The sequence below is a fragment of the Spinacia oleracea genome, chromosome 1, assembly GCF_020520425.1.
Source record: "Spinacia oleracea cultivar Varoflay chromosome 1, BTI_SOV_V1, whole genome shotgun sequence".
NCBI classification, from domain to species: Eukaryota; Viridiplantae; Streptophyta; class Magnoliopsida; order Caryophyllales; family Amaranthaceae; genus Spinacia; species Spinacia oleracea.
Window position 1 is genome coordinate 20,460,157 of NC_079487.1, and position 26,946 is coordinate 20,487,102.

Sequence of the window (26,946 nt, forward strand, 5' to 3'; positions counted from 1 at the left end):
CTTTGCGCGCCGGCCCACTACTCTACTTGTGCAGGAAATCCAGTGCCCTCCCAGCGGGCCTGCGGCCTCGTCGATATCAACTATTGTAACCTTTTTCGTTCCCGCTGGAAATCCCACGTTGGATTTGCCGCCCATCATGCTTCGTCGCGCAACAGTGCTAGCGAGGGATCTCGCGTTGCCGCTGCCCTTCATCGCGCACACCACATCAGCCGCCCACCATGCTTCGCCGCGCAACAGTCCTAACGACGGATCACTGGCCTCCAACGAGGGATCTCCCGCTGTCGTTGCCCTTCACCGCGCACACCACAACAAGCCTCCAACGAGCACTCATCTGTCAATGCCTTGTTGCTTCGCCTGCAAGCCCACACCAACCTTCTTCGCGCACAACCCAGCGAGGGATCACTCGATGCCCAGCGAGATCCTTCGGCCTGAGAGGTGCCTGCGCCCACAGTGCGCGCACAGTGCGTCGCTTGGGTGACTTGGTCGTGCTCGGGTTTCATTGCCACGTCATCATCCATCGACCAATCGTTGGCAACTTATATTTTTATTTTCTTAATTTTTTTTAGCTTAGAAATAGAAACTTTAGATACTCCAAGGAAATTAATTTATTTCCCTTATGTTTAATTTTTCATAGAATTTCTTTTTCACGTTATTTTTTTGTTTTCTCTATTCATATTATTGACCCCTAGTACGTTTCATTTCCATTGATCAATATAGAGGTATTTTCATACTTTGTCTTGCTTTGAAATATTGTTCTTAATATTGTTCATTATGAATTTCATATTGATTTCATATTTCATGTTTGCTAAATTAGTTATCAGCGAGTAATCGTTTTCTAGGGCTAAGTAAGGGAAGTCATGTTTATACCATTTCACTGCGTTTTCTTCGTATGCCCAGGTACTGCGTTTTCTTCGTTTGTTGTTTATGCCCAAGTTGATTTTGTTCATAATCCATGTTTATACCAATCCAATAAACAAATCAATTCGACAATGAATATTGCTCATTTACATGTACTTTTAATTACTCGGCCTTGTTTATTCATTGTCGAATTGATTTGTTTTATTATTCGACAATGAATATTGCTCATTAACATGTACTTTAATTACACGGCCTAGTTTATTCATTGTAGAATTGATTTGTTTAATTGGATTGGTATAAGCATGGTGGACCGAACGTATGCCGTCGACCTTTAATTCATTGGTAAACTCTGCATTTATATTATTGCTTTAGTTTATTAGTTAATAATCAAATCAACTTTCGTTTATTGGAATAGTTTATATAATTGGGCAAAACTAATAAAACTTGTCTCCCTGTGGGATCGACCCATATTCGCTACATATCTGCTAATAACAGACGTATCTGGAAGAAGCGTAAACGTTGACATTTATTTGGGTTGGAGTGTTGAGTGTTTAATTTAATGCTTTGAATTATTTTTAATTCAAGTTGGATACACGCAAGAATGGCTGAAATTGTAAAACTTGTAATATTTATCTTCCACAGATTTTTCAATCTATGCCAAAATTTCTAGGGAAAATATTTCCCTCTTGTAACATCATCTCTTCAGAGTTCACATTTGAACTTGAAGGCACAAAACCATATCAACAGATGCCATTAACAGGCATTTACATACAGGGATGCACAAAACCAAGGATGTACAGGTTCCCAAGCTAGAACGATTATCTACATGTCAATATGAGTTCATCCTTTTAGCTACTTCGGCCATAACTTTGTCTGAAAAGAGTTCCAAGTCATTTTCCACGAAATTCTTTCTTGAACTTCCCAAGATTTCGAGTAAACCTGTCCCTGTTAGCTGAATCCAAACCTCGAGTAACATCTTCCATAAGCATATCGAAGCAGTGAAGAACATGTTGCTGTTGATCCACAGGCTGTTCACATCAAGAAAAAAAGTGACCTTCGATACCACCTACGCAGCAGAAAGAAAAGGGGGGAGGGTAAAATGGTCAATCATAAGAAAGCAAGCTTACCTGTGATGCCACGATTTGAGTTTTGAATTTTGTGTACATCTGCAAAGAATAGCACATAATCTTATAAGCATCGACGCTGGTAAAATATCTACAAGAAAACATTATGAGATGAGATTATTACTTCTTCACTTAGGAGAATCAAGCTCAGCATTGGTCTGCTTAGACCCCATTGGCTGGGGGTGTCTTCAAACAAAACAATCTCAAACATGGTCTTCAATATCTGATCAATGAAATGGCTCATAGTCATGGATCTCAATAAGATTGAACAAAAAGCAACAGAATTTAACATGAGAAATGAAATGAAGCGAGAAAACTAGAAGAGGGAAGAAATCAAATTAAAACAGGAAGACTGCACAAGGGAATGTAAACAAAGAACTTACATCTAGAAAGATATCAGCACAATCTGAAATATGCTGAGCAAACTTAAGTAAAGCTGGCGTAGCAGCTGATTCTCCCATCAAAATGTGATCAAAATAGAAAGTTACCAAAAGATCAATCGCACTGGCACACTGCAATTAAAAATGTTAATTACAACTGAATCAGCATTTTTCTTCTGGCAGATGAAAGAAAGGATCCAGGGAACATAACATCTGGTTGGGTTAATGGAAGAGCCAAATTCTAACACAAACCTGAGACACAATGTCTGATTCTAAAAGCTTCATGCCAGAATGGATAGATCTAATAATGTTCATGAAAGTAGTTCCTTCAAGGTTGAAAACAACTTTAATAAGCTTGCTGAGCAAGACGTCTATAAATCTGAAGTACGCCTTGGAGACCTGCCAATGTATAAAAAAGGAATAAAATGTCAGAAACAAAAAAAAAACGCCAAAATATATAGAGGGTACTAGAGACGTAGAGTAGTATTTTGATCAACGGCATGAAAATAACCAACTACTATTTCGAATGACAATTGCACAAAGTGAAATGCAACACTTCACAGATCTGAGACACACTTAAGCAATATACAAATGATCAAGCCGGGGAAAGAAAATTTAGTGCTGCACTTGAAAGCAGTATTCAGTAGTGTAACTGTGTAAGTTCATCAGATAGAAGACCTTGAAGCATTTCATTCAAATATAGAAAAATGTTATTCAGCTTTGCACATCGTGATCACTGTCACTGCGGAAATAGTTTCAATGGATGTTATAGGTAGAACAGGGACAGCAAACTAAAACAGCAATATGGAGAAGATGGGTCACCAGTAGCCAAATACCTAAATTAAAATTTTCTTAATCTAAACAGAATTAAATTCACAAAGAGGGGAGACCATAAGCCGAGGGACTGGAAATCTGGTACAGAAATTAATTTTTCTTAACCTAAACAGAATTAAATTCACAAAGAGGGGAGACCATAAGCCGAGGGACTGAAAATCTGGTGCAGAAGAGCAATACATTAAAACATACCTTCCTATATGCTAATATATCAGCAGCAGGAATGGAGAGAATCATCTTGAAAGCAATATCAAGAGCATCATCAAGGGCTCTGTCACCATATAACTCAAACACACCAAAATTGACATAGTTGCCAGAAATTGCTGTCATTCACAGAATTAATTTAACACGTTAAAATCAGCTACAAAATTGCAAATCAGAATGGGAGAGCCATGCAGAAGTTAACACAATAGAGAACTCATTCAGAATACATATACAAATAAAATAGTGTGGAACAAAATCTGACTTTTTCATCAGCAGTTTTCCATAGAAGTTTTAATTAGCAAGCATTCCAAAATTCTATACTGCTCAAAACCACAACTAGCAGATACAAGCAGGGATCCTCGCATTTGGGGGGGGGGGGGGGGGGGGGGACACAAAATAAACTATGAAAAAAGACTGCTGTGCTGCATGTCAACGCTTTAAAGTGCATTCATTACACTAATTCAACAACCATCAAATGCAATGCAGTCTCTAAGAATATTAGTCCAAGACGCAGAAAGGAACTTTTTTGACAAACTATGTCATAAAGTCAAAGGTAAGAAAATGAACAGCTTTGGGCCCATAAAACTCACTAAGATAAAACAGTATAATTAAGCCAGATAAAGCAACAAGCAATGAGACCAAAGACAGTACCATCCTTAGAAATGAGCAGTTGGAAAAAGAAGACAATAGATTTTGTAGGGAAGAAAGATGTAACGTATATTTCAAGAACAAAATGTTTAACTTATAAACAATTAAATCATATTTGTATCTTGACAACAGTTTAAAAATAACAATTTAGCCCTTTCTCATTGAATTGACAATGGTTTTACATGTCTAGAGAAAAACCCAACTGTTGTTATGAAACAAAATAACTAGAAGGAAAAATGAGAGCCTCAAACTGTTTGGAAAGTACTACAAAAAGCCATATTTTCCCTTATTTACCTCAAGGCAAGGGGAAATTCTAGCTAAGTTTGCCACACACACACACAAATCTAGCTCAGTTTTTCCCATAGAAGATAATTCTGACTCATTCATCATCTTCATGGTTAGCAATAAGAAAAATGGACTCTATTTGGTATTGGTTAAATAATTACTAGCCAAAAAATACAGATAAGCATTGACCACAACATATATAATAATGCTTCAGTGATTCACTAAAATCTTTCTAAAACACTGTTACATATGTCTGCAAAGGGTACACTTCCGCTTCCCTTGTTCCATAAACCTCTCAGATATATCATACAACAGATTGTTATTACCAGTCCTATTAACATCTTTACTTCACCTGTTTATAGTTCTAACAATACTTTCCTCCTAATTTCTCTTTTTTAAATAGGCATAGGACTTGTAGTATCCCCTTTACCTTTCCTAAACTTCGGTAAAATAATATCCACCGCCACTATTTCGGAAACATGCTCACTAACAGGTCAGCTTGGTTTCATACATCTTGTTCTCCTCAAACCCCATCAGAGCTAGCAACATCCAGAAAGCTCTGGCTGCTCCCCAAAAGAATATCATGTTCCCAATTTTATTACTACCTCTACTTAGCTATAACCTTAACAGTAACTGCAGTTCGTCTTTCTCTCAATACCACATGAAGTAACGGTAGGAGTAAATTTAAAGAAATGCATATTTATTAATATATAAACCCTTCAAGAACATTTACAAGGGGTAACCCTATTACATTCTCAAACCCCTACTCTATTACATTTGGGGTAACCCTATTACATTCTCAAACCCCTACTCTCCTACACAGCAACCAAAATCCCAACGAACCTTACCCAACCCAGATGCATCACTTGTTGTCAAGATTGCTTGGACTGTCTTAACTCTTAACTACAGTTCTGAACCACTTGCGGATGGAGTATGTGACTTCAGAAGATCAAATGAGCTCCTTATTATGAGGTGAGATGTATTCAGCTATTCTATTCATAAAACCTTTGGAATAGTAAGAATTTTCAGGATCGGGTGTCTTCTCAAATATCCCATGGCCTAGGTCGTAATTCTTGCTTCTTTGGGGGGCCCTCATAAAGCCTTCCCAAAGCGCTTCCCTATATGATCTTCATGGTTGAGCTCCTTTAATTTTTCTCCCCCTTTTTTTGATTTGCTTAAACTAATAGATCCCTTTTTTCTCCTCGTTTTCTGTTTTAGTGAAAATCTACACACTGCCTCTGTTCTTAATTTATTCCAACATTTGCAAATTGACAGTCAGGCAAAAGGTTTAAGAAAAAGCAAAAGGGTAATTTTGGAGAAAAATACCATGTGATTAGTAAAGAGAAGAGACAGAATTGCAAACAAACACATGGGTAGGGTACGGAAAACCTTGTAATTAATAGTGGAACACGTCCCAAAAATGTATCCTTGGAAAAACTTGTAATTCATAGTGAAACACTTCCCAAAACTTCCCAAATAAGAAGTGTTGTAATAACCAATAAATAAAGAACAGAGGGAATATATATATAAAACTCAATGACAAGACATGTTACACGTCACAATGTTATTCCATGTCATGCAATGGCTTCAACACCAATGATCCCCTCGCATTAAAGAAAAATGTGTCTACCAAGATTTGAACCCAAAACTTCACTTACATGTAGTACACTAATACCATTAAGCTATACTATTGTTGTGTTTATCAAATTACCCCAACCATTCATAAAACAAGAGATACTTCTCAAAATTACAAAAAACAGAAGGAAAAAAATCTAAACAATGAGTAACGTATATGCACTACTACTCCATGATTTTCCATTGTATTTACAATCTACTACTTCCTCCGTTCTTTTTTAAATGACACAATTATTTAGGCACGTTTGTCAATGCACGATTTCAAACATTAATATCTCCAATTTTGGAAAAGAAAAAATTATAAAAAGTTGATATTTAAAAAATATTTATTGAGACGAATCTAATAAGACCTCATACGACTATGTTTTTTCTCAAGTATAAACCACAAAATCAAGTCAAAGGAGCTTGTGTGAATAGTGTTCAAAAACCAATTGTGTCATATAAATAAGAACAGAGGAAGTATAATTTTACTCGTTTATTTTTAAATATTATATTTCCAACTATATAAATTTAGATATTAAACAGATATGTCACTGAGTGGCATGGGACTGGGATGATGGGATGGGATTTGTTAGATCAGTTTTGAAAGTACATACATCTTGAGCAAATGGCAAGAGAAACCCATATTCCTTTGTATTTGGTTCTGTAGACATCCTTTTGACCAGGAAGAGCAAGAATTCTAGATCCATAAGCAACAAGCAACTTGCTTACTTCCCGGAAAAGCAGTATGCCATTAGGAGAACATTGGTCAAACGTCAAACGTTGGGCTTTATTAAGTACTAGCTCTGCAATGAATTTCAGCAGTGAGGTTGTCACCTGCAACACAGACTGAAGTTACTAGAAATATAGAAGGAAAGGAAAATGGTTTGTTTATAGTCTCCATTACCCTTTAAGGATAAACCCACATATAAGTATTATTTCAAATACAATGACAAAAGTACTCAGTGATGACATGATAAAAAATTACAAGATACTTTTTGAGTAAGTAATGGCTCAGATCCATTTTAAAAACAGACCACACTTCTTTAACTGATTTGGCTAAGTTTCATAAATCCAGAATTTTATATTACTTGTACAAAGAAATTTCATAAACAAACCCCAAACATTCAAAGGCACCAAGTAAAATTCATCTCAAGAGAAAAGGCAGCTTACCTCTGGACTATCAATCCAAGTAGTAATAGCTTTCAAAAGAAGCGGCATATGCGTTGGATATAACCAATCAAAAAGAAATCCATATGCCTTGCGACTGAAATATTTACACAAAAATTAGATGTTGACAATTTTAAAAGAGAGCAAAGAGACAAAGACTTAATTTGATCCTGACTGTCATCAACCATAAAGAATCTGCAAGCTTATCACCTGTTTGTGGCCATTGCAATTCCCCTGAGATCTCGCATCAGTCCAACTAAAGCATATTTTACAGTCTCATCCCGAAACATTGGGTCAGGAATTGACTCAAGGTTGACAAAAACCTATCACCAACAATGCAGATATATAAAATTCACAAGAAAGAAGTCAAATAATTGCAGATCCCATTGTACCACCAATATAAGCTCCATATAACTATAAGACAAAGAAAGAAGAAAATCAAATTACTTGATTAGTTACCCTATAGACTAAGATTTGAAGCAAGTCCATGCACAAAAACTTGAAATTAAGAACATTACTTTCATTTTGATACGTTAACAGTTAACACATACCTGTTGAAAAGGATCCATTGCTTGCTTAAACTTGGCAATGCTATCTTCCACGAACAACAGTGAACCAATAGTGTAATAGAAAGTGGTTCTTCTGCGACAGCTGTAGTCTTTCAGGAAAAGAAAATGCTCTCTCTGATAGCAGAAAGGAAATAGAACATGAACAACCAATTCAACCGAAATATCGCAACCACTATGATTAGTGTCAGCAATGAGTTGGGGAAGGGTGGAGGGCTGGTTCTATAAAATTGAGAGCAACTCCACTTACACTGTGATTCGCTGTTATATACTGAACAGAATCCAGCTTTAAAAGAAATTTTCCCGACGTATACCTGAACAAAATTGATGTTTTATTGTCCCATAATCATACTGGATAATTAAAAAAAAATGTCCATATAAATTCCAGCAACAATAGAACAAACCCAGATGCCATCTCCAAGAACAGAGATAATGTTTGATCCAGAACCTCCTCACTCTGCAAAGAGACGAAAGATCCAAAAAAATGAATTCTGGAATAATTTTTGATAATAAGGTAATAAGCAATCTCTATCGATCTCTCTTCCCACTCCCTCCTGTTAAATAATCTAGGACAAGCACATTAATTGTGTTCCCCTTGGTATTTATTTTAGAAGATAGCGAATAGTATTTATTTTAGAAGATAGCGTATTTTTACCTCCGAACAAAACTTCAAATTCTTAGCGATTTTCTGGACCATGACATCCAAAACCAACAGATGATCATGCAGTCCAAGAAGTTCAGACAACCGGACATACAACTGTTGCAAAGAAAAGAAGAAATCCAGAACTGAAATTAATCCTGGCAGATGAAGACGCAATAATAATGATTTTAATTCACAACACACTTGCCTTTGAAGCATGCAGTGGCTCATTTCCTATGTAATTCTTCCTAAAGCTTTGAAAGAAACTGAGAACTGCAAGTTCAAGCCTCTGCCTGCTGAGTTCGCCGTATCTCTAAATACACGCAAAATCCATAAGCGCCAAACACAAATGAAAGATGAAAAGAAGCATCAAATTCATAACCGGCTGATCAAATCTACCACATGGACCAAATATTCACAAATTCATCGTATATAACTCTCTCCCTGACATCTCTACATTTCTCTGACTTGGATTCTGGCAGAAGCACAGAATAACCAGCCTATGTGGTATTAGACTGATATATGACCTTCCGGTGAAGCTAGGGAAATCTTTTATCAATGCTTGTTTGCACGTACAGAATTGGAAGGTTGTCTAGGACAACTAGCTATATGTCTAAACAAAGCAACTTCAAATAGGGGTCCCAAAGGATGGCCCGCGAAAAAGTAGAAACTGCCACGCCAAAATATTTTGGAGAATTTGCCAATTACTACCTACTTTATAAGCGGCTTTGTCACTTGCTACCTAGAAAACAAAGGTTGTCATTTGCTACATTGAAAACACAACATGGTCACTACTGCTACCCAAATAAACATTGCAGCCAGTAATGCGACGCCATATGTGGGTTTTAATTCAATTTATTCGTTTTTAAGCAATTATAAACGAAAAATAACACAAAATACCCTAATTAATCCAATAATCGATTCAACCCCAAATCAATGTTTTCTTCCCTCGCATCTCTCCTCAATTAGTTTATCCATAGAAACATCTATTTCAGGCGGTGGTGGAGGAGGTTTAGCGTCCTTTCTGTTGAAGACTTACGACATGGTGGACAACTCATCGACGAACGGATAGTACCTTGGAGTTCTACAAATAGTCAAATACCAGCTTCTCCTTTTGGATCATCCCGAATTTTTTGGGCTTTTCCTTCCAACTTACTTCAAACACAACAACTTCTCCAGCTTCATTCGTCAGCTGAATACCTATATAATTCTCTCTTCATCAGTCTCTCTCTAAGGTTTGCTTAATCTGAAGTTTTTGATTCGTTGTTAAAGGTTTTTGGTATTTTTTTAAAGGCTTGTTGAATCAAACTCATAAACTTGCTTGATTGGAAGTTTAATTCAGGAATAAATTGGGGTTTTTGATGTTTTTTTCTTTATTTTTGAGTTTTCATTCATTAAATCATCTTAATTGAATTACGCCAAAAGTGACGTCACATTCCAGTCAATTTGACCGGAATGTTGACTTGGGCAGCAACAATAATCATGGGATGTTTTCAAGCTAGTGTGACAACTTCTTTTTCTAGATAGTAAGCGACAAAGCGGCTTATAAGGTAGATGGTAATTGTTAAAAAATTTCCAAATACTTTTACCAATATTCGTAGTTTTCATCAGCAATGATGACTGTTAATAGCAGTGGATGGAGATGACTGTATCCTAGATGGCCAGGTATTGCGAATAGCATAAAGAATATAAGTCTGATTTGCAAAGAGTTACCAACACTTACATCAAGAGCTTAGACATAAATAATAACAATGATACAAAAAGCTATAATCACAAGTTATTCAGTTAGTAGCACCTGGACATAAGATCCAGTATCCATGAAATTTATCAACTGCAAAACACGTGCTGAAAGGTTTGCGTCAATCACTTCATTTGATTCAGCCCTGCAAGAGTAAATGCAATAGTTAACTAACTGGAGGTTAATTAATGCAGTATCTAAGAATAATAATAATAATAATAATAATAATAAATAACAAATAAAATCCATACCCAGTATATTGCTTTATTCTCAATATTGCACCCACAATATGCACCAGCCATGCAAGCTTGGTCTCTACTACTGCAATGTTGCTACTAGTTACATACTCCTGGAGTTTTGTGCCTTCCTAAATATGTAATAAGATCAGTAATTAGGATTTAAGCTTAAGTTCTGATATTTAGAGTAATAAACTAGAAGGGTATAATTTACCATATATTCTTGTAAAATAGGGTCAATAACATTCGTTAAGTTGGTACTGCAGCTCTCATACTGCAACGGAGAAGAAAAGATAAACTATTGAGAATCAGAACAATCACACATTCACGCCATCTCCTCACCGCTCCCCGCCCCCCAAAATAGAAAAAGAGGGGGTAAAGAACAGTAGTTTTGCGTAGGTGCAGGCCATGATCCCAAAACAACACTATTTTCCTAAAAATATAACATAAATCAATCTTCATGGCCTCTAGGTCGAACCTGGTATCTGAAAAGATATGGAAAGAACTCGAGCTGATCCTGCATTAGCTCAATCTTGTCTAGAGGATCTTCTGAATGATCGTCCGAGAACCCAGCCTGTCCTAGCAGTCATTGTGATGATCAAGCCAAGAAAGTGGCAAAGACACAACAAATATGTAGCTAAAATGAATGCTGTGCAAGAAGGTATATCTTAACCTGTAGTGAATTAAACCGTGAAGAAACAAATCCTTCCAAAATCTTGGGCACAAACTCATCTAACCGGTAGTTTGCAGAATTATCCTTCATATATGGTAAAGATGTCACCATTCTGGACCACAGTCCTAAAAGATAGTAAATACTGCTGCTTGTCCACTGAAATGTAGATATTCAAACATTTGTATATTAGTTCCAATTTTTGCTTATATACAAAGAAATCAAGAATTTAGCTTCATGCAGTAGACTTCAAAAGATAAGACTTAAATAACCTTCCAAGACTGCAGAGACTTCAGCGTAAAATCTGATACTAGGCCTATCCATGCACTGTAGGCTTCCACATTCACCAACTCTGACAACTGTCACGCATTTCAAGGAAGTATCACAATTAGCATTCAACTCATCCGTGTGATAGTAAACCATAATTTGAACCCACTATGCCATCTTCTTGTTGACATTGTAGTGCATACGACAATATAGCAAAGTGTAAAGTAATGTCAAAATATGCATAGTTGCATAAAAATTAGGCCACCTATTTAAAATCTTAATACTTAATGATTCTTTCCATACAGGCTTAGTCAAAACAGGAAGAATACTATGAAGATATTGGAAATCGATAAAATGGAAATATGGCATTGCTGCTTCAACATGGTACAAGGTACACAACGTTTCTGGCTTGTTATATCAGATAAGGGGATATTAACAAAACAAGTTAACTCTTGGTCTTAGGTAAAAGGGTTTGGGAAAAGGAGTATTTTCCTCTCTTACTTTTTTTTCTTTTGGGCTCTCCCTGCCTCCTTTTTTGGAAAGAGGAATCACAGTCCAATGACTGTTAGAAAGGGTATGCCTTTGTCGGGTATTTTGGCTCAAGACTACAAGTCCATAAGTAATAAAGATTACCCCAAGGAGACCATCTTTGGGAACGGCTCCCCTGGGTTCCTTTAACTTAGCCACCCATATGTCACGATTTCATTCTTCAATAGACAAGGAGTCAGGGAGCTTGTTTCCTGAAAATTTCTACAGAACCTATTAGGGCCGTTTCCAGAATCCAGAGATAAGAGTAGGTCAGAAGACTTGTCGATTTCAAAAGTGATTAGAGAAACAAAGCACATTACCAATCTTCACGGCTATCTGATATTCATACGGGTTTTGGGTTACAGGGGTCTTCCTGTACAATAATCTCAAATCTGGCTATCAGCTACCAATATTGAGGTAAGTCATGTATGGAATTTGAGTACTTAAAAATGCATACATAATGCATAAAAGCTTCAAAATACCATAGAGGGTATAAGTGTACCTGATAATTCAATTTAAAACGCCCAAGGAGACGGCAAAGCTCATGATAATTTTCATGATGATTAAGACCTGTGCCCAAAGGAGAGTTAGATATACATACAAATATACATCCTGCTTTACTACAAAGATAACCATAACTAGTGTCTGAGTTAATTCCAAAGCACGTGGAAAAAATAAAAATAAAAATAAAAATAAAAATAAGCGTTCTTTAAATAAGGTTTTTTTTCGAGAATAAACAATTTAAACAAAATTCTAGAACAACTTTTACTAAAGCTCAATATATTTCTCAATGAAGAAGTGGCAATATATCCTGAAAATCTGAAATGTCTGCTTCAAAAAAAGAGAAACTGACATTTCAATCTTTTTTAAACTCAATAGAGAAATTGAGGTATTAAGGACTAATGGATGTAGGATTTTAGATCAATAACATCGTATCATGTCACCTTGTATCTTCCAAAACAAGATGCTTACAATAATGACCCAACTTATACATAATTCCTACAGCTATATATAAATTACTCAAAGATGACAATACCTCATTTCCAAGCAAGGCGACAATGGACTTTGTTATCAAGTTGACATATTAACTCCGTTCCTTAATGTTCTTTACACGAACTATTTGCAAGGATTCCAATGCAATGTTTAACCACTAATATATCCAATTGCGTATGTGAAAAAATTATAAAAAGTTGATATTTTGAAAATACATATCGAGATCAATCTAACAAGATCTTACATGATAACGTTTTGATGCATACAATGATAATTAACGGTCAAAGTTTTCATACTTAGGACTCATATTCCAAAGTGTAAAGAACTTTCAGGAATGCAGGTAGTATAATACTGAATATAATTTGTTTTTTCCATAATCTAATAAAAACATTGTCAAAAGACTTGCAGGAAATCAGATCGAATAAATTTGTGTTTGATTTTATTTAATTAACAATTAACAAAGACAACAAAGTAAAATGAGCAAGGAAGTCGAGAGTCTTTTCATTAACTTTTTATGGTGAAATTATGAAGAACAAACTTGAACAACACTAATTGAGTTTTGTTTACTGATTTCACTCGGGTCTTAAACACCTTCCAAAAGTTCCTTTTTACTTGAACTAAAACCCCTTCACTAGCATACAAGTTAATGCTCAACAATTAAGCTAAAGCTGTTCGCATTTCCAAAACTTCAACAAGCAACCAAAAAGGCTTGTTTCATAAATCCAGGAATCTGTGGCATTCCCGCTTCAAAAATACAAACACATGCAGAAACAGGAGCTGCAAAGCCCCTCATGCAGCCCTTCCTCAGAGCTTCAAACACAAGAAACAGTCAAGGAGGATGCAGCAGCAAACGCTGGAGGTTTACACGGCGAAGGAATAAACCACAATTCTTCAAACCTAAATTCAAGGCAATTTATAATATTTACCGATATGAAATAATCCACAATTCTTCAGTTGATTTATACAGTTTTCATGTTTTTGTTTCTTTCTATTTTTATTTTATTTTTTATTCTTATTTTTATTTTTATTTTATTTTTAAAATTCTTTTAACTTTTTTTTTTAATTTACATGCTATTTTGAAATATACTTATTTTACTTATTCATTTACTTTAAACTTTACTTATTTTTTATTATCTCTTACAATATTTCTTCTATAATATATATACATTTTTCTCTTATCTTACTTTCATTAATTCCACTTTCTCTTCCTTGTTTTTCTTATTACTTCTTGCTCCTTTTTGGTTTGATTGGTGACAATGACGATCTCCTACGACGATTCATGTTAGCCGACCCCAAATCATTTTGGGACTAAGGCTTTGTTGTTGTTGTTGTTGTTGTTGTTACCGATATGAAATAATCCGGAGTACATATTTATATGGTTGACGTTTGCTAGAAATTAAATAGATAAACCACCCAACCTATTCCCAATCTTTGAAAGGTGATCAGTTTACCCCTCCAGCCTTCATCTCTCTTCTCATTAGCCAATAGCCACCAAGTATCCACCACAGGCACAGCTGCCAACCCACATCACCAGCAATTCAAAACTACCATCACTCCAACCTTGTCCACCACCTTCACAAACGCAAAGCAACTTTAACTCACTGTTAGATGCCTCAGAATTCCATGATTGCTACGAAAACAAAGCTGAAGACACCACCGACATAGTACTGATCTCCGTTCTGGAATGTAAATGGTTCCGTTGGCATCACCATGAAAAAGGTACATGGTAGTGTCATTCTCCAGCAAGTTGATGCTTGACTAAAGCCCTTCAGTCTCCTTCTTGCTCCCCCTCCTATCCACTTCAACAGGTGGTTCATAATTGCGGTGAGATGGTGACTTAAATCGTCATAGAGGAAGTGTGGGGTACTGATGGAGGTAAACCTGGGGAATGGGAGTTTGGGGATGATGTCTGTGCTCAAGTAGGGAAGAGAACTAATAGCGCGACCACCTGGTAGGAGGTGCATCCAACATGGTTATGGAGAAAAGGGGTATGTATACACTGGCCAAAAGAGAGAAACTTCAGGGAATGATATCTATTTCTGTTATAGGTAGCTTGGAGAAACGAGGAGCAATTGTTAGAGAGGGAAGGAAAAAAGGAACCAAAACTACTAATAAGATATTATAGAGAGAGAAAAAAAATCAGAAAATTATGGAATTTTTTTCATTTTGAAGAATTACTTAGTTGAGAGAGAATCAAGCCTCTTGAAAGCTTAAATGCCTTAAATATTCTTTAATGATCTGTATTTCCAATACATCAATGCATTGGTCAACTTCTTTTCTCTTTAAATCTGTCCCAAATCTATTCTAATATTTAATAGCAGGGATGTTGGAGAGCCACGTGGCCCCCCCTTAAAATTTCAATATTTAATTATTTTTTTAAAAAAAAAAAGAAACGCAAAAGTCTAAAAAACCGAAAAAGAACAATAAGTCTTATTCTTATCGTCCCTTTCTTCTCCATCTTTCTACTCTCTCTTCCAACCTTCAATTCCTCCAATCTTTGCATCTGAAAATCCAAACTAAATCAATTCATCAATTCAAGCATCAATTATATTCAAGATTAAAACCTATATGAAATTACGAGTTTAATTTGTTCTTTGATTTCGTAGCTTCGCTTCATCTCCGCCATTCTCTCTTCTGATATCTCTCAAACGACACACTCCTTCGGATTTTAATTCCCAGACTTTTATTCTTCATTCCTTCCCCTCTCCCAAGTAGTTAATTTCAACAACTGCTCTCATCAAATTCATCCCCCCTTTCATTATTCTCTTTTAACGATCTCATATTTTCCAAAGTAAATCAAAATTTCAGATCTCATCCTTCGTTGATCCGTGGGTTTGTTTTATGGCCCTGAAAATTGCTATTCAGTAATAGATTTAGATAAAATTTCATTTCTCGGTTTGATTATAGATTTTATGTTTGATTGTAATTGCAAATAGAATGTTGTTGTTGTTGTAGATTTATGAAAAAGATGAATACAGATGAGAATTTCTATTGAGAAGAAAGAAGAATTTGGTATTGCTTTCATCATTTAAGAACAAGGAACAAAATGGTATTGCATTTTTAATAATTTGTTTCCTTATGTTGTCATGGAATTTGGCCTACTTATTTTGGGAGGATTTTAATGGCAAAAGATCTTGGTATTGTTTTGGTTGTTTAAGATTTTAGATGATTTTCCATTAAGAGAATAATTTCTATTCCTTTTGTAAATCTTGAACTTTTGCAGGGTACATATCATTTTTCAGGATCAATTTGTTATATTGGGTAATCCTTTGTTCTATTGATTGCCCTGCTGTTTGTTAGAAATTTAGGTTGTTTTGGTGCCATCCTGTGTTATATTGATTGCCCTGCTGTTTGTTAGAAATATTGGGGTTTAATTGCAATCAGTTATGGAATTTTGGTTGTTGGGATTTAATGACTTTACATAAATTCATAATCTAATTTCAAGATGAATTTCCTATCTGAGTAACTCTTTTGTATTTTGAAGAACTTTGTAGGGTACACACTACAGATTGCTAATGACTATGTACCGAGTTCATTTTTGAGAGAATCAGTGGTGTAAGATTGGAGTTGGATAAAGAACATGTACATTATGCAAAAGAATAGGTACTTTAATTCTTGATAAACACAAGTATATAATGTAGCTTCTTAGACTTTATTTTCATCAGAAGTTCGGATTTGAAATTTTTTGTTTGTAGTTCATGTTTCCAATAGATGAATAGGACTGTTTGTATTTTGTTGTGAGTATTATTGAATTTACTTTGACTGGGTACTGCTCTTTTTCAATAATTTTTTTGTCATTTTTACGTGAAGACATTTGAATGATGCAAAGTAAGTATTTTTTACCACTTAAACATGCAATTCTCCAACTGTATTTATTTTATTGATCTTACTTCAGGAAACATATACTTTGACTCATAGAAAAAAAACGCGGATGCGGTCGCGTTCACGGTAACAGTCGCGTTGTCGCGGAAACCGCTTGTAACGGAAGAATAGAACGGATCGCGGATGACGCGGTGTGAATTTTTTGAAAAAAACCACATTAACATGTCTAAGCCTTATTATTATATTTTTGGTCTAAAAAGCATTATATCAACACAATATAACCAAATCTATCCTAATACGAGTGAGTATTATTTTCTGTGAACAAATAAGCACTCGAAATATCATGTTTCATAAACTACATAACTAATTACATAAATATTTTTGGTCAATTTATGTAAAAGAACGGTGTAACGGAGAAAAAAACGTCTAATGCGGTGAGTCACCGTTACGTAACGGACGACGCGGGGAGAAAGACGTGATTTTTGTCAAACCGTAACGTAACGGGTTTTCGCGGAACGGAAAATCCAAAATAGGTTACATAACGGCCGTTACGTAACGGAACGGCCGAGTTTTAATTCCATGCTTTGACTTCAAAGAGGGACATAATTACTAGATCAAAACATTCATGGATTTATTTTCTAATACCTAAAAACTTTTTAGTCATCACGTTTCACGTTTGTGAGTTGTCTAATTTTATATAATTTTAGTACGAGTTTGAGAAATTTTGATTCTGATTTGCATGCCTTTGATTCAGAATTGGGTTTGTTTTTGCTAATTTAGGTTGAAGTCAACATGTTTAAATACTTGCAAATCAGTTTCCCCTTACCCTGTATTGTATTAATTAAAGGTTTATATTTGTTTTTGAGGGAAATTTAAGGTTTAGTTTGTATAAACTTATTAATATAGTTTTTACTTTAATACATTACGACTTATTTGATTGTGTTGGTGTTGTACATTTGTTTCTAACCGCGGGTTCTTCTGATTTGATAAGTCAGGTTGGATAAACCTGTTTGGCAGAAGACACAATGCCCGATGAGGTGATAACCTTTATCTTTTTGCTAAGCTTTGAATTATGATCCATGAATGGATGTCTCGGTTTAACCGGTAATGTCAAGTTATGTGAATTGCTATAATGCTATGAAAGACCTGATGTTTAACTTTTCGGCTTTTGCTAAGTTATGATCAATGACAGGATGTAGGTTGAATGATTTTGATTTATGAGTGAAATTGTGTCTTTATTTTATCTTTATTCTTATCACCTTTAAATGTAAGAGAATTCTTATAAGTGACTTTACCATCAATGACTTCTCTAAACTCTTTCATCAGTAAATAGGCAACAGTTAAATGGTTCAGTTATTTAGGATATAGACAAATTGGGTTAATAAGGCCCTGTTCGGCAAAATTAGCGGTAGCGGGTAGCGGTTAGCGGTTGAGTAGCGGGTAGCGGTTAAAGTAGCGAGGAGCGGTGAATAGTAGCGGGTAACGATTAGCTGTCAAAGTAGCGGTAACTAATATGAGTGTTCGGTAAAAGTAGCGGTTGATATTATAAAAATAAAAATAAAAGCAAGAATATTATTTAAAACTTTATTATAAATTTGTCAAACGCTACCCGCTACCTTAAACGCTACTAATTTTAACGTTTGATAAAAGCTACCCAACCGCTACCTCAACCGCTAACCGCTACCTCAACCGCTAACCGCTACCTAAATCGCTACTTTACCAAACACTTACAAATTTTACAAGTAGCGTCTTGACTAGGTCAAAACTCTACCCGCTACCTCAAACGCTACCGCCGAACACGCCCTAAATCAATAATATCCCTGTTTTCTGCCTCTACACTAACTCACAATCTCTTAAATCTGAACTACTGATAGATTTTTATTTGACCTCTCTAAGTTTGTTTTTCCTTTCAGGTTGGAATGAGCATTTTTAATGTCAATATCTTTGTTTAGTACCCCATATAAATGTGGTCAAAATACTAAGCGTTAAGTTTGTATACACTGATTGAACTTGGTTCATGTTAAGATTGATCTTGATCTTTTAGTTTCACAGTGAAGTTCAACACATATCAAGTATTGGATCTTATGTACTTATTAGTGAGATGTAATAAATTATACGGAGTACTTCTTATTTGTTTCAAGATTTTATCTCAAGAGAGTGTAAACTCTCTACAATGGACAAACAAGTGTTTGAAAAGTAAATCTTCATATTGGTTGAAATGGTTGCAGTTTCCCTAATCAAGCTTGCACCTAAGTTGGACAATTTCACTAATTTATGTAGTTGGTGTTACCATCAAATTTTATCCATCAGACGTATTTTTTATTTTGGGTTCTAAGCACATTTAAAATGTCATAACACTTTAATATTATCTTCTTTGATTTCACATTTCACATAATTTTTTGACCGAAATACCTAATATGTACCATACAAAACAACGAAAAACATGCTGAAAAAAATGAAAAGAAAATTGATGAAAATATAAAAGAATCACTTTTAAACTAAAATAAAAACCGTGCGTTGCACGGGTATAAAACTAGTTCCTAGTTCATTACAGCATTGCAGGATACAATACAGGGTTGGGGCTGGTGGCGGATGGCTTTTTCACAATGATGAAGGATGAAGTTAAGACCATAAGAACCCCAAAACCTGGTGCACTGACTAAATAAATAAGTAAAACCATATCATTTAATGATAGTTAAGAGCTAATAACTTTTAGTAGTCTCACATATGGGGTAACACTGAGTAAGGTTATAAAAGAAGATGCAACCAAATATGTAAACGGGGTTCTTGATCCCCATATCAAACTGCTACCAAGTGATGGGAAGAAAGTCATCAAAAATGTTTAGTTTCAACTCATGAAACAACTACTAAGATTCGAGGTCCAAGATAAAGTAGAACAGAGAGGAAAAAAAGGAAACCGGAGAACATCTGCGTATGAAAAACAAAAGACTTGGAGCAATTGATCAACAAACTAACCTTTCCCTGTTTCCAGAATATCCTTAGTGCCCATCATCAATGAAGTTATAAAAATCATACGTGTGCCAGGGCTTGTGAAAAACGATCTTCTAACGGAAGCCAAGCTTACCAGACACTCCAAAGCCTTAAACATAAAATATTGAGCAATCAGTGTCAATAACAAAGAGAATCCGTCATAAACAGATGTACGTTTGAGTTCAAAAAGTTACTAATTCCCAATCTTCTCATCAAACAAACACAAAATATAAAAGGGTTTCCAAGGAAGTACAGCCATGAAATCAGACAAATCCTCAAGCTTGTAAGCTAAGCATAAAATTTGTTGAAGGTATTACACTATCTATCAACTCTATGTTTGACAAAGTAGATGCAGATGCAATAGATAATTGTAAAGGCAGCATTAATTTTCTAGCAACAGCCATTCCATTTTCGGGGCAACCACAGAGAAGGAAGATGACTAAGTAAGAGTACTCACTAATTTTGAAACAGGAGGACTGGTGACTGCATAATAGTCAAAATATAGTTGTACAGTCGAGGGTTCCTCAAGGACTGGTCTCCAGGAGATCGGAGTCTGTCACAGAAAAATCATTAGCAGCGGAATCACCAGAACTAAGCAGACAAAAATTAGAATGCATACATCTACCAGATTGAAATATAAAAACCACTTCCCCCAAATTTATGATACCTGGAGTGTACCAACTTCATCAGCGCTTTCATCAACTGTCACTCCCATGAAATCAAAAGATAAACATTGTAGAGAAAGTGAAAGAGCCAACTCCTGCAACTTTTGTTGAGCTGCATACCCAGAAACTCTTAAGAAAGTAGAAAAATAGATACTAAAGCAAATGGCTTAAAGTTCCTAAATATTTACCATCATTTTTTAATCCAAGCAATGATGTAAGTGAGATTTGGTAAATTTGACTAAGTGCCTGATCTTTGAACTTGTTTGCCACCTTCCGATTTTGCAACACAGACAACCCAGGAGTAGGCTGTTATTGGAATGAGTTTGACACACCAATTAGTAAATAGAAGTTGAAGCAATTGAAGTAGAACCGTAGAAATCAATAACGAATAATCAATCATCAAATGGTAGCACCAAAAGAACTTCACTTGGAAATAAATAACATGCAACGTACAAGATATACATAGAGGATAACAACTATGAAGTGGGGAAGGGGGTAACAGATAAGTAGAAAAACAAGTAGTTGAATAACTACAAAAACCAGAGGTAAGTCTGCACAGTGTATGCCAAATCAGGTCTGCACATAAATACAGAAGATGAGAAAAAACTCACTTAAGTTACTCAAAATACAAGGAGATGGGATAGAAAGTGAGATGTTAATATTTCCATGATGCCAACTGGATTAATCATTCAACTACTGAACTCCACCTGTTAGTAATCTTAATACAGTGTGAGTGAGTAAAAAACAACCACACCAGCTAAAATACTTTTAGAGAGTATTTTATTTACACCATCTAACTGCCAAAAATACAGTGCAATTCGAAACATGCCAGATTTTGAGCCTTCTAGTCGACGAAACAACATATCAAACTATCAATTGCCTAAACAGGACGTTCGTGAGTGAGGGTTCATTAAAGCAGGGAAGACAACAAATTGTTTTACCCTGCTAAGACAGGATCCACTTCCAAATCAACACAAAGAATGCATTAGTTTAGAGGAGTGAGTAAACTGAATTACGAAGTCACAGTTTTCTCGTCAACTACATTATGGTAACATAGATAATAACTATATAAGCATAAATCCCACTACATTCTTGGCAATTCATGCCCCATACACTAGCCAAATATGGACTATCCTAAAACAGCAAAGTAGATGCATGACATGGCACATGTCTTCCCAAGTTTTCAAATAAGACCATAGGTAGCTAAGCATCCTTGATACCTAAATTACCACATAATACCATTTTTGGCATTATCTACCATTCTTGATCTTTTTGCTTTGGCGGCTATGGTGTTTGTTTTGAGAAGCCTAATCACAAAATTCACATACCTAGGGTCTGGTCTCACACCAGCCCCTAAGAATAATAGGTATGAATCATATTTCGTATGCCTAATAGTTTTTTACTCTAAATGAACACGCAGTCTAGGGAGGTCAAGAAGGCAGCATAACCCCTAACAGTAGTGAGGTTGTAACCAACACTTCGCCAAACATAATCTAAAAACAGGAGAAGAAAATCGACTAGAATCAAAACAAGATGAACTAAAGGTTATCTACACTTGTGTGACTATGTAATTAAGGCCCATCATTCATGTTAGTTCATAGCCTTTCATCAGCTGAACATTATATATTTATATCTAATTTCCAGTCTGATGATCATCAACCTGGGAAGAAATTGTCTTGTTGTCATTTATTCTCCACTGTGTGCGTGTATTGGAAGGGGGGTATTTTGTTTTATGGATATACAGCTGCAACGTCCAGATCCCCTTGTGCAAGTAACATATACAAAGCACCATGCACACAAACCCACAGGGGATTGACCAAAAGCTAAAACAGTCGAGTGAAACTTCAAAATGTGACAACTGCCAGAATTAGCTTATGTACTAAAGTAATGAATTAATGATCTACACTCTATACTTAAATTCCAAGTAATTTAAACACAATATAGAATCAGCCTACACTGATAAAGACCTAAGGTAACTAAAGGGTTTCCAGTAGTCACCAATTGACTGAAAAGGAAATTGCACATTCAAGATATTTTATTCACGCAATATATAACAAGCCAGTTAATTAGCATATCTGATAAAGCTTACCTGATTGATCTCACCCACAAGGTGATTCAATACCTTCAAACCAATAGCATAATGAGCGGCTTCCTGCTGCAAAATTAAGCAGAGACTTAAATAACAAGCCCAACTTTGTTGGAAAGCCGACATATCAAAACCAAAACAGCAATTGCAACTTCAGGACTGATGATACAAGATTGGCGCATAAAAGCAACCTATCAAAATTATACAATTGGCATATACAATTGGCACTTGCTAGTAACCTAAGACATTGTACATATGATACAAATGACACATATACAATTGACACTTGTTAGTAATCTAAGACATTGTTAAAATGATACAAATGCCACCAGAGACCTGACATCGCATTTCTCATTTTAGGGTGAGGATTCTTAATTCTTAAGTATCTTTACAATTATTCCTTCCATTTCAAACAAAAAAGCATTAACCACTTTATGCATATTAAGAATATGGAGAATTTGAAGTCAAGTAGCATGGATAATTTAAATTGACATTAAATATCATATTGATATTGTAAACTAACCTATAAACTTATATTGAATTTGATTTTATGGTACAAAGTAAGCACTTAATTGATTGGTATTGTATAATGCCTTATATTTTAAAACAAAATATTGAAAAAATAGCTAAAATTCCTTATATTTTGAAATGGAGGGAGTAACGTTGTTTGAATTGAAATAACATGGGTGAACACATTCCTTGATATGTGCAAAGGGCTGTATTCACTAACCTGATTCAAAAAGTTCACAGAATCACTAACAATCTCCTGGAATTTATCATCATCAAACCAACCAAATTTTGTCACTCGACAAACAAGTTGAATCAACGAAGTCGTTACAAAATGCTCCAAGTCAGCACTTCTAGAAGCCAGATAGTTTATAACAAGGTTGCCTTCATATCAAAGTCGCACAGGTCAAATTAGAAAAAAAAAACAAGGGCAAAGTCCCAAAGCATACAGAGTACAAAAATAATGTGGATCACCATAAAGATTAGGACACCTAATGTTTCAACATACTAGGAGACAACATGCATACAGCATACTTTCCAAAAAAATACACATAAAATAGATGTTACCCATATTCGACTATCCACAGTCACAATTAGTAAGCAAACATCTTTTTTCTTTTGTTTAAGGGAAAAGCCAACATTTTTAACATATCCCTATACAATGTAAAGGTCTCCGAAACCACTGTTCACGAATACTTCATGCCATTCAGAGAGAATGCAATGACCCAATCACCTTTCCACCCAACAATCCATTTTTCGACCACTAGAGGAAATGTATTAATTGACAGCAACATTACCAATCCTGTAACTTGTGTTGCATAGATCAAACAAATCACCTAACTCTATCAAGTAGATTCGTATTTGTTATGTTTTGGTATTTCCAATAGATACCTGGCTTTCTCTAGGAATTTTGGATAAGTTCACATCACTCACACACAGACATAAAAAGTAGGAACTGCAATTAAAGACGTGGCCACAAAGCCAGATAGTAACAGTAAACTATAAGATTATATTAAAATTTACTTTAAGGTACAGAATATAATGGGGAAGAAATTACGAATTTGAAGGCGTAGCTGCAAAGGCAGAATATTTTCAGTGACTTGCTTTAACAAGCTTGAGCTAGCAAATAAAACTGCATATGGATTTCTTGCATTCGCAAGTATGTATTCCAACTGCGAAATGCAACTGATATCCTGAGAAAAGCATCTCAATGTGTTCTCAGCATATGCTCGCTCAGCAGAGTCTTGTGACTTGTAAAGCCTCTCGCACAATGCTTCCAGTTGTGCCAAGTTTTCCATGCAGGTGATGTAGTAAGATTCCCAGAAAATAAAATATGCAAGCAACGAACAGGTACAGTTTCAAATGTGTTCTCTATTTGCTGAATTTAGCTGAATGGTATCTGCAAATATTTCACAAAATCCAAGAGAGGTGTCTAGATGTACATTATGAAATGAAATCTGAATTATAACAATGCTAAGATGCACATCAGAAATTCATCAACAGTACCAACAATAGCTTCACTGTCCAAAGTAAATGCATAAAGTTTGATCATTTATAGTAAATGCATAGATACGGAATTTCTTCTGCTTGTTTACAGATATAGATACATGAACACATGCCAGAGCATAGTCAATGACAAATTTTGAAGTTACAGGGATGCGTTGAAAATTTAATTACAACTCAAAATCAAAATGCCATCCAACTGCTGTCAGAACGAAACAACAACCAACGTATTGGTCTAGAGAAGAGCAGCAGCAAACCTGAAAATTAATTGTAACAAGTTTCAAATAAACATCAATCCAATTATGATGCTCAAGGGCTGACTCTAAAAGACAAACAAGCAGAACAAGCAAGGAAATAAGTAAAAATAATGCTGAAAACCAAAACCATCATACACCCGGTAGTAGTTTCTCACTGGTGGGGTATGATGCAATAAAAAAAAACTACAAAAACAGACATTGAAATGCAACTATAAAACTGTGGCCACTAAATTGGAAATTAACAGCACATCTAACAGCTTCTCCAGAGAATCCCAAAAGAACAAAAATATTTGACCAATTCGAAGAAACGAGGCCCAGGCATTCCCTCAGAGCTAGTAACACAGACAAACAAGCTAAATAGGAAGTACAGTAATATCAGAGATAAAATTCACTTTGATTTCATTGCATATCACTCCCTGAAGATCTGAAATAGATTTGGGGAGAAAATTCATCTTTATCATGAAACCACATTATTCAAAGAATACCAACTCCTTACTCAGTACTTCTGAGTGGATAGGTTAAACATTACTCATATTAAAGTAGTTAAAACCATGAACAATCACAGAATGCTAAGTGTAAAATGTGCCCTAGCTCAAGCAAACCCTTATTGCTTCAATTATAAGGTAGAAATTGACAAGTTGCATGGACCAAAAGAGCATGCTTCGTTTGCCTGAAGATGCGCTAGCTTCAAGCTTAACAAACCCAGCCCAAGCATACTTTAGGCTCTTGACACAACAAGTGACACTAGGTCAGTTCACTATATAGCTCAATCCCTTCAAAAACAACTAGAAAACCAGAAGACCACCAAAAAAAAAAAATTAATTCCTACACTAAAGAAAATATTAGGATGCTCTTGGATCTAATTAACTTGTATGACAATTAAGTTTCACTTGGGTAACTTCATTTATGTACTTATTGCATACTTCAACACAAGTAGTCTTCAACTATTCATCAACTTCTTTTGGCACTTTACACTTTTACAGCTCCAAAACCCATCTCCCAACCACAGAACATGTAAGACAACTCCAAAATTTAAGGAACTTCAATAAGTCCCATTACCGATTACCCTAAAGCAACAGTACCTGTAACAAGGCTCGGCACAAGAGTGAGAAAAGGAAGGTCAAATAAATGCAGATTTTTACCCATATGATTCCCAAACCCCGAAATGAGATAGACGAGTGAAACTATCACTCATACATCGACTGCAGCAAGCCAGCAAGATCGACAAAAGCTCAATTCGCCTGCTTTATAAACGAATTTTCTCCAAAACAAGCCTACATTTTAACTTTGGCATCAAATTCTCAAATAGAACCTAATGGAGACCATCTGAAAACTCCCAACAAAAGAAATTTCTCCAATATCCCAACGCAGATTCTCAAAAGAGTTCTCATAAAATTGGCTAGTTGCACCTAACAAAAACACTAAAATCGCAACACGAATAACCAAAATCCATGAGGAAAATCGAAATTTACCCAAACAATAAGACATTAATAAAATATAAGGTGAGAATTGAATTCATGAATCCCATCTTTTATTTGAATGGACAAACTTCTACACATAATCAATCAGTACCCAAAATATAAGAGAATGAGGGTGTAAAAATAACCACCACCAAACCTTCATATCAAAGCACATTTTCCCAAGATTTCAAAGCCTTAAACAATCCAGAAACATGAAGAAAAAAATCACTAAAACACAGAAAACTCAACAGAAAAAAAAGGGGGGGGGGGGGGAAATCAACCAGCAAAATTCACCAATAAAAATGTCAAAAACGCTCAAAATCTCAAATTTTTGAGCAACAAAATCATGTTGGTTTCACTTTAAATAATCCAAACACGCTTATAATAAATAAAATTTAAAAAAAAGGGGGGGTCTGATCAATCCCTCATTCTTCTAAAATGGGGATTTTCAATCAATCACCATCATTTCATACATTCTAATCATCACTCAAATCACTAACTTTTTAATTTTTCTCTCATTTTAGTTTGTTCACGTTAAAAAAACAAATTTCTTGAGGCACATCAAAAAAAACCATGCAGAAACCATTTTCCCAGATTGTTTAATCTTCGAATTCAGACCATTTTTAACGAATACATGAAACTAGAGGAAAAGGGGAGGCGGGGGAGTAAAGAAATCATCTTACAATTGGTAAAGCTGAATATTACAACGGTTGAAATTGTTAAGAAGCGAAGTGTATGACGAAATGAGAGAAAGAAAGAGAATGAGAAATGGGGGTGGTGAAAAGAGCAAACCTAGTTAAGTGATTGGAGTTTATATAGAGATTGAGAGGAGAGAGAAAATGAAAGGGAGAATGAGAGATTGGGTGACAAAATGGACGAGAGCGACACAATCGGAGAGTT

At 35.4% G+C, this 26,946-nt stretch overlaps 1 protein-coding gene across 4 annotated transcripts; it reads right to left on the minus strand.

The window, feature by feature from the left end:
* Nucleotides 1-1,460: 1,460 nt before the first annotated feature.
* On the minus strand, nt 1,461-26,946 carry LOC110777637 (uncharacterized). 4 transcript variants are annotated; one of them, XM_021982226.2, is made up of 30 exons: nt 26,730-26,945; nt 24,504-24,586; nt 23,884-24,225; nt 23,050-23,210; nt 22,323-22,388; nt 20,422-20,539; nt 20,236-20,345; nt 20,026-20,121; nt 19,554-19,677; nt 12,265-12,332; nt 11,240-11,326; nt 10,971-11,126; nt 10,776-10,871; nt 10,512-10,571; nt 10,313-10,428; nt 10,119-10,206; nt 8,532-8,636; nt 8,339-8,440; nt 8,088-8,140; nt 7,934-7,997; nt 7,669-7,800; nt 7,328-7,440; nt 7,121-7,214; nt 6,565-6,784; nt 3,389-3,519; nt 2,615-2,761; nt 2,366-2,494; nt 2,107-2,205; nt 1,986-2,024; nt 1,461-1,886 (listed from the first exon to the last, which is right to left on the minus strand). In XM_021982226.2, exons 3-30 carry the CDS (start codon nt 24,122-24,124, stop codon nt 1,749-1,751), a joined length of 3,153 nt encoding a protein of 1,050 aa, XP_021837918.1. In that variant the 5' UTR covers nt 24,125-24,225; nt 24,504-24,586; nt 26,730-26,945; the 3' UTR covers nt 1,461-1,748. The 4 variants fall into 4 exon arrangements, with proteins under 4 accessions (XP_021837918.1, XP_021837917.1, XP_056691120.1 ...); XM_021982225.2 differs by having other exon boundaries at nt 24,333-24,586; XM_056835142.1 differs by having other exon boundaries at nt 22,323-22,385; nt 23,884-24,586; nt 26,730-26,946.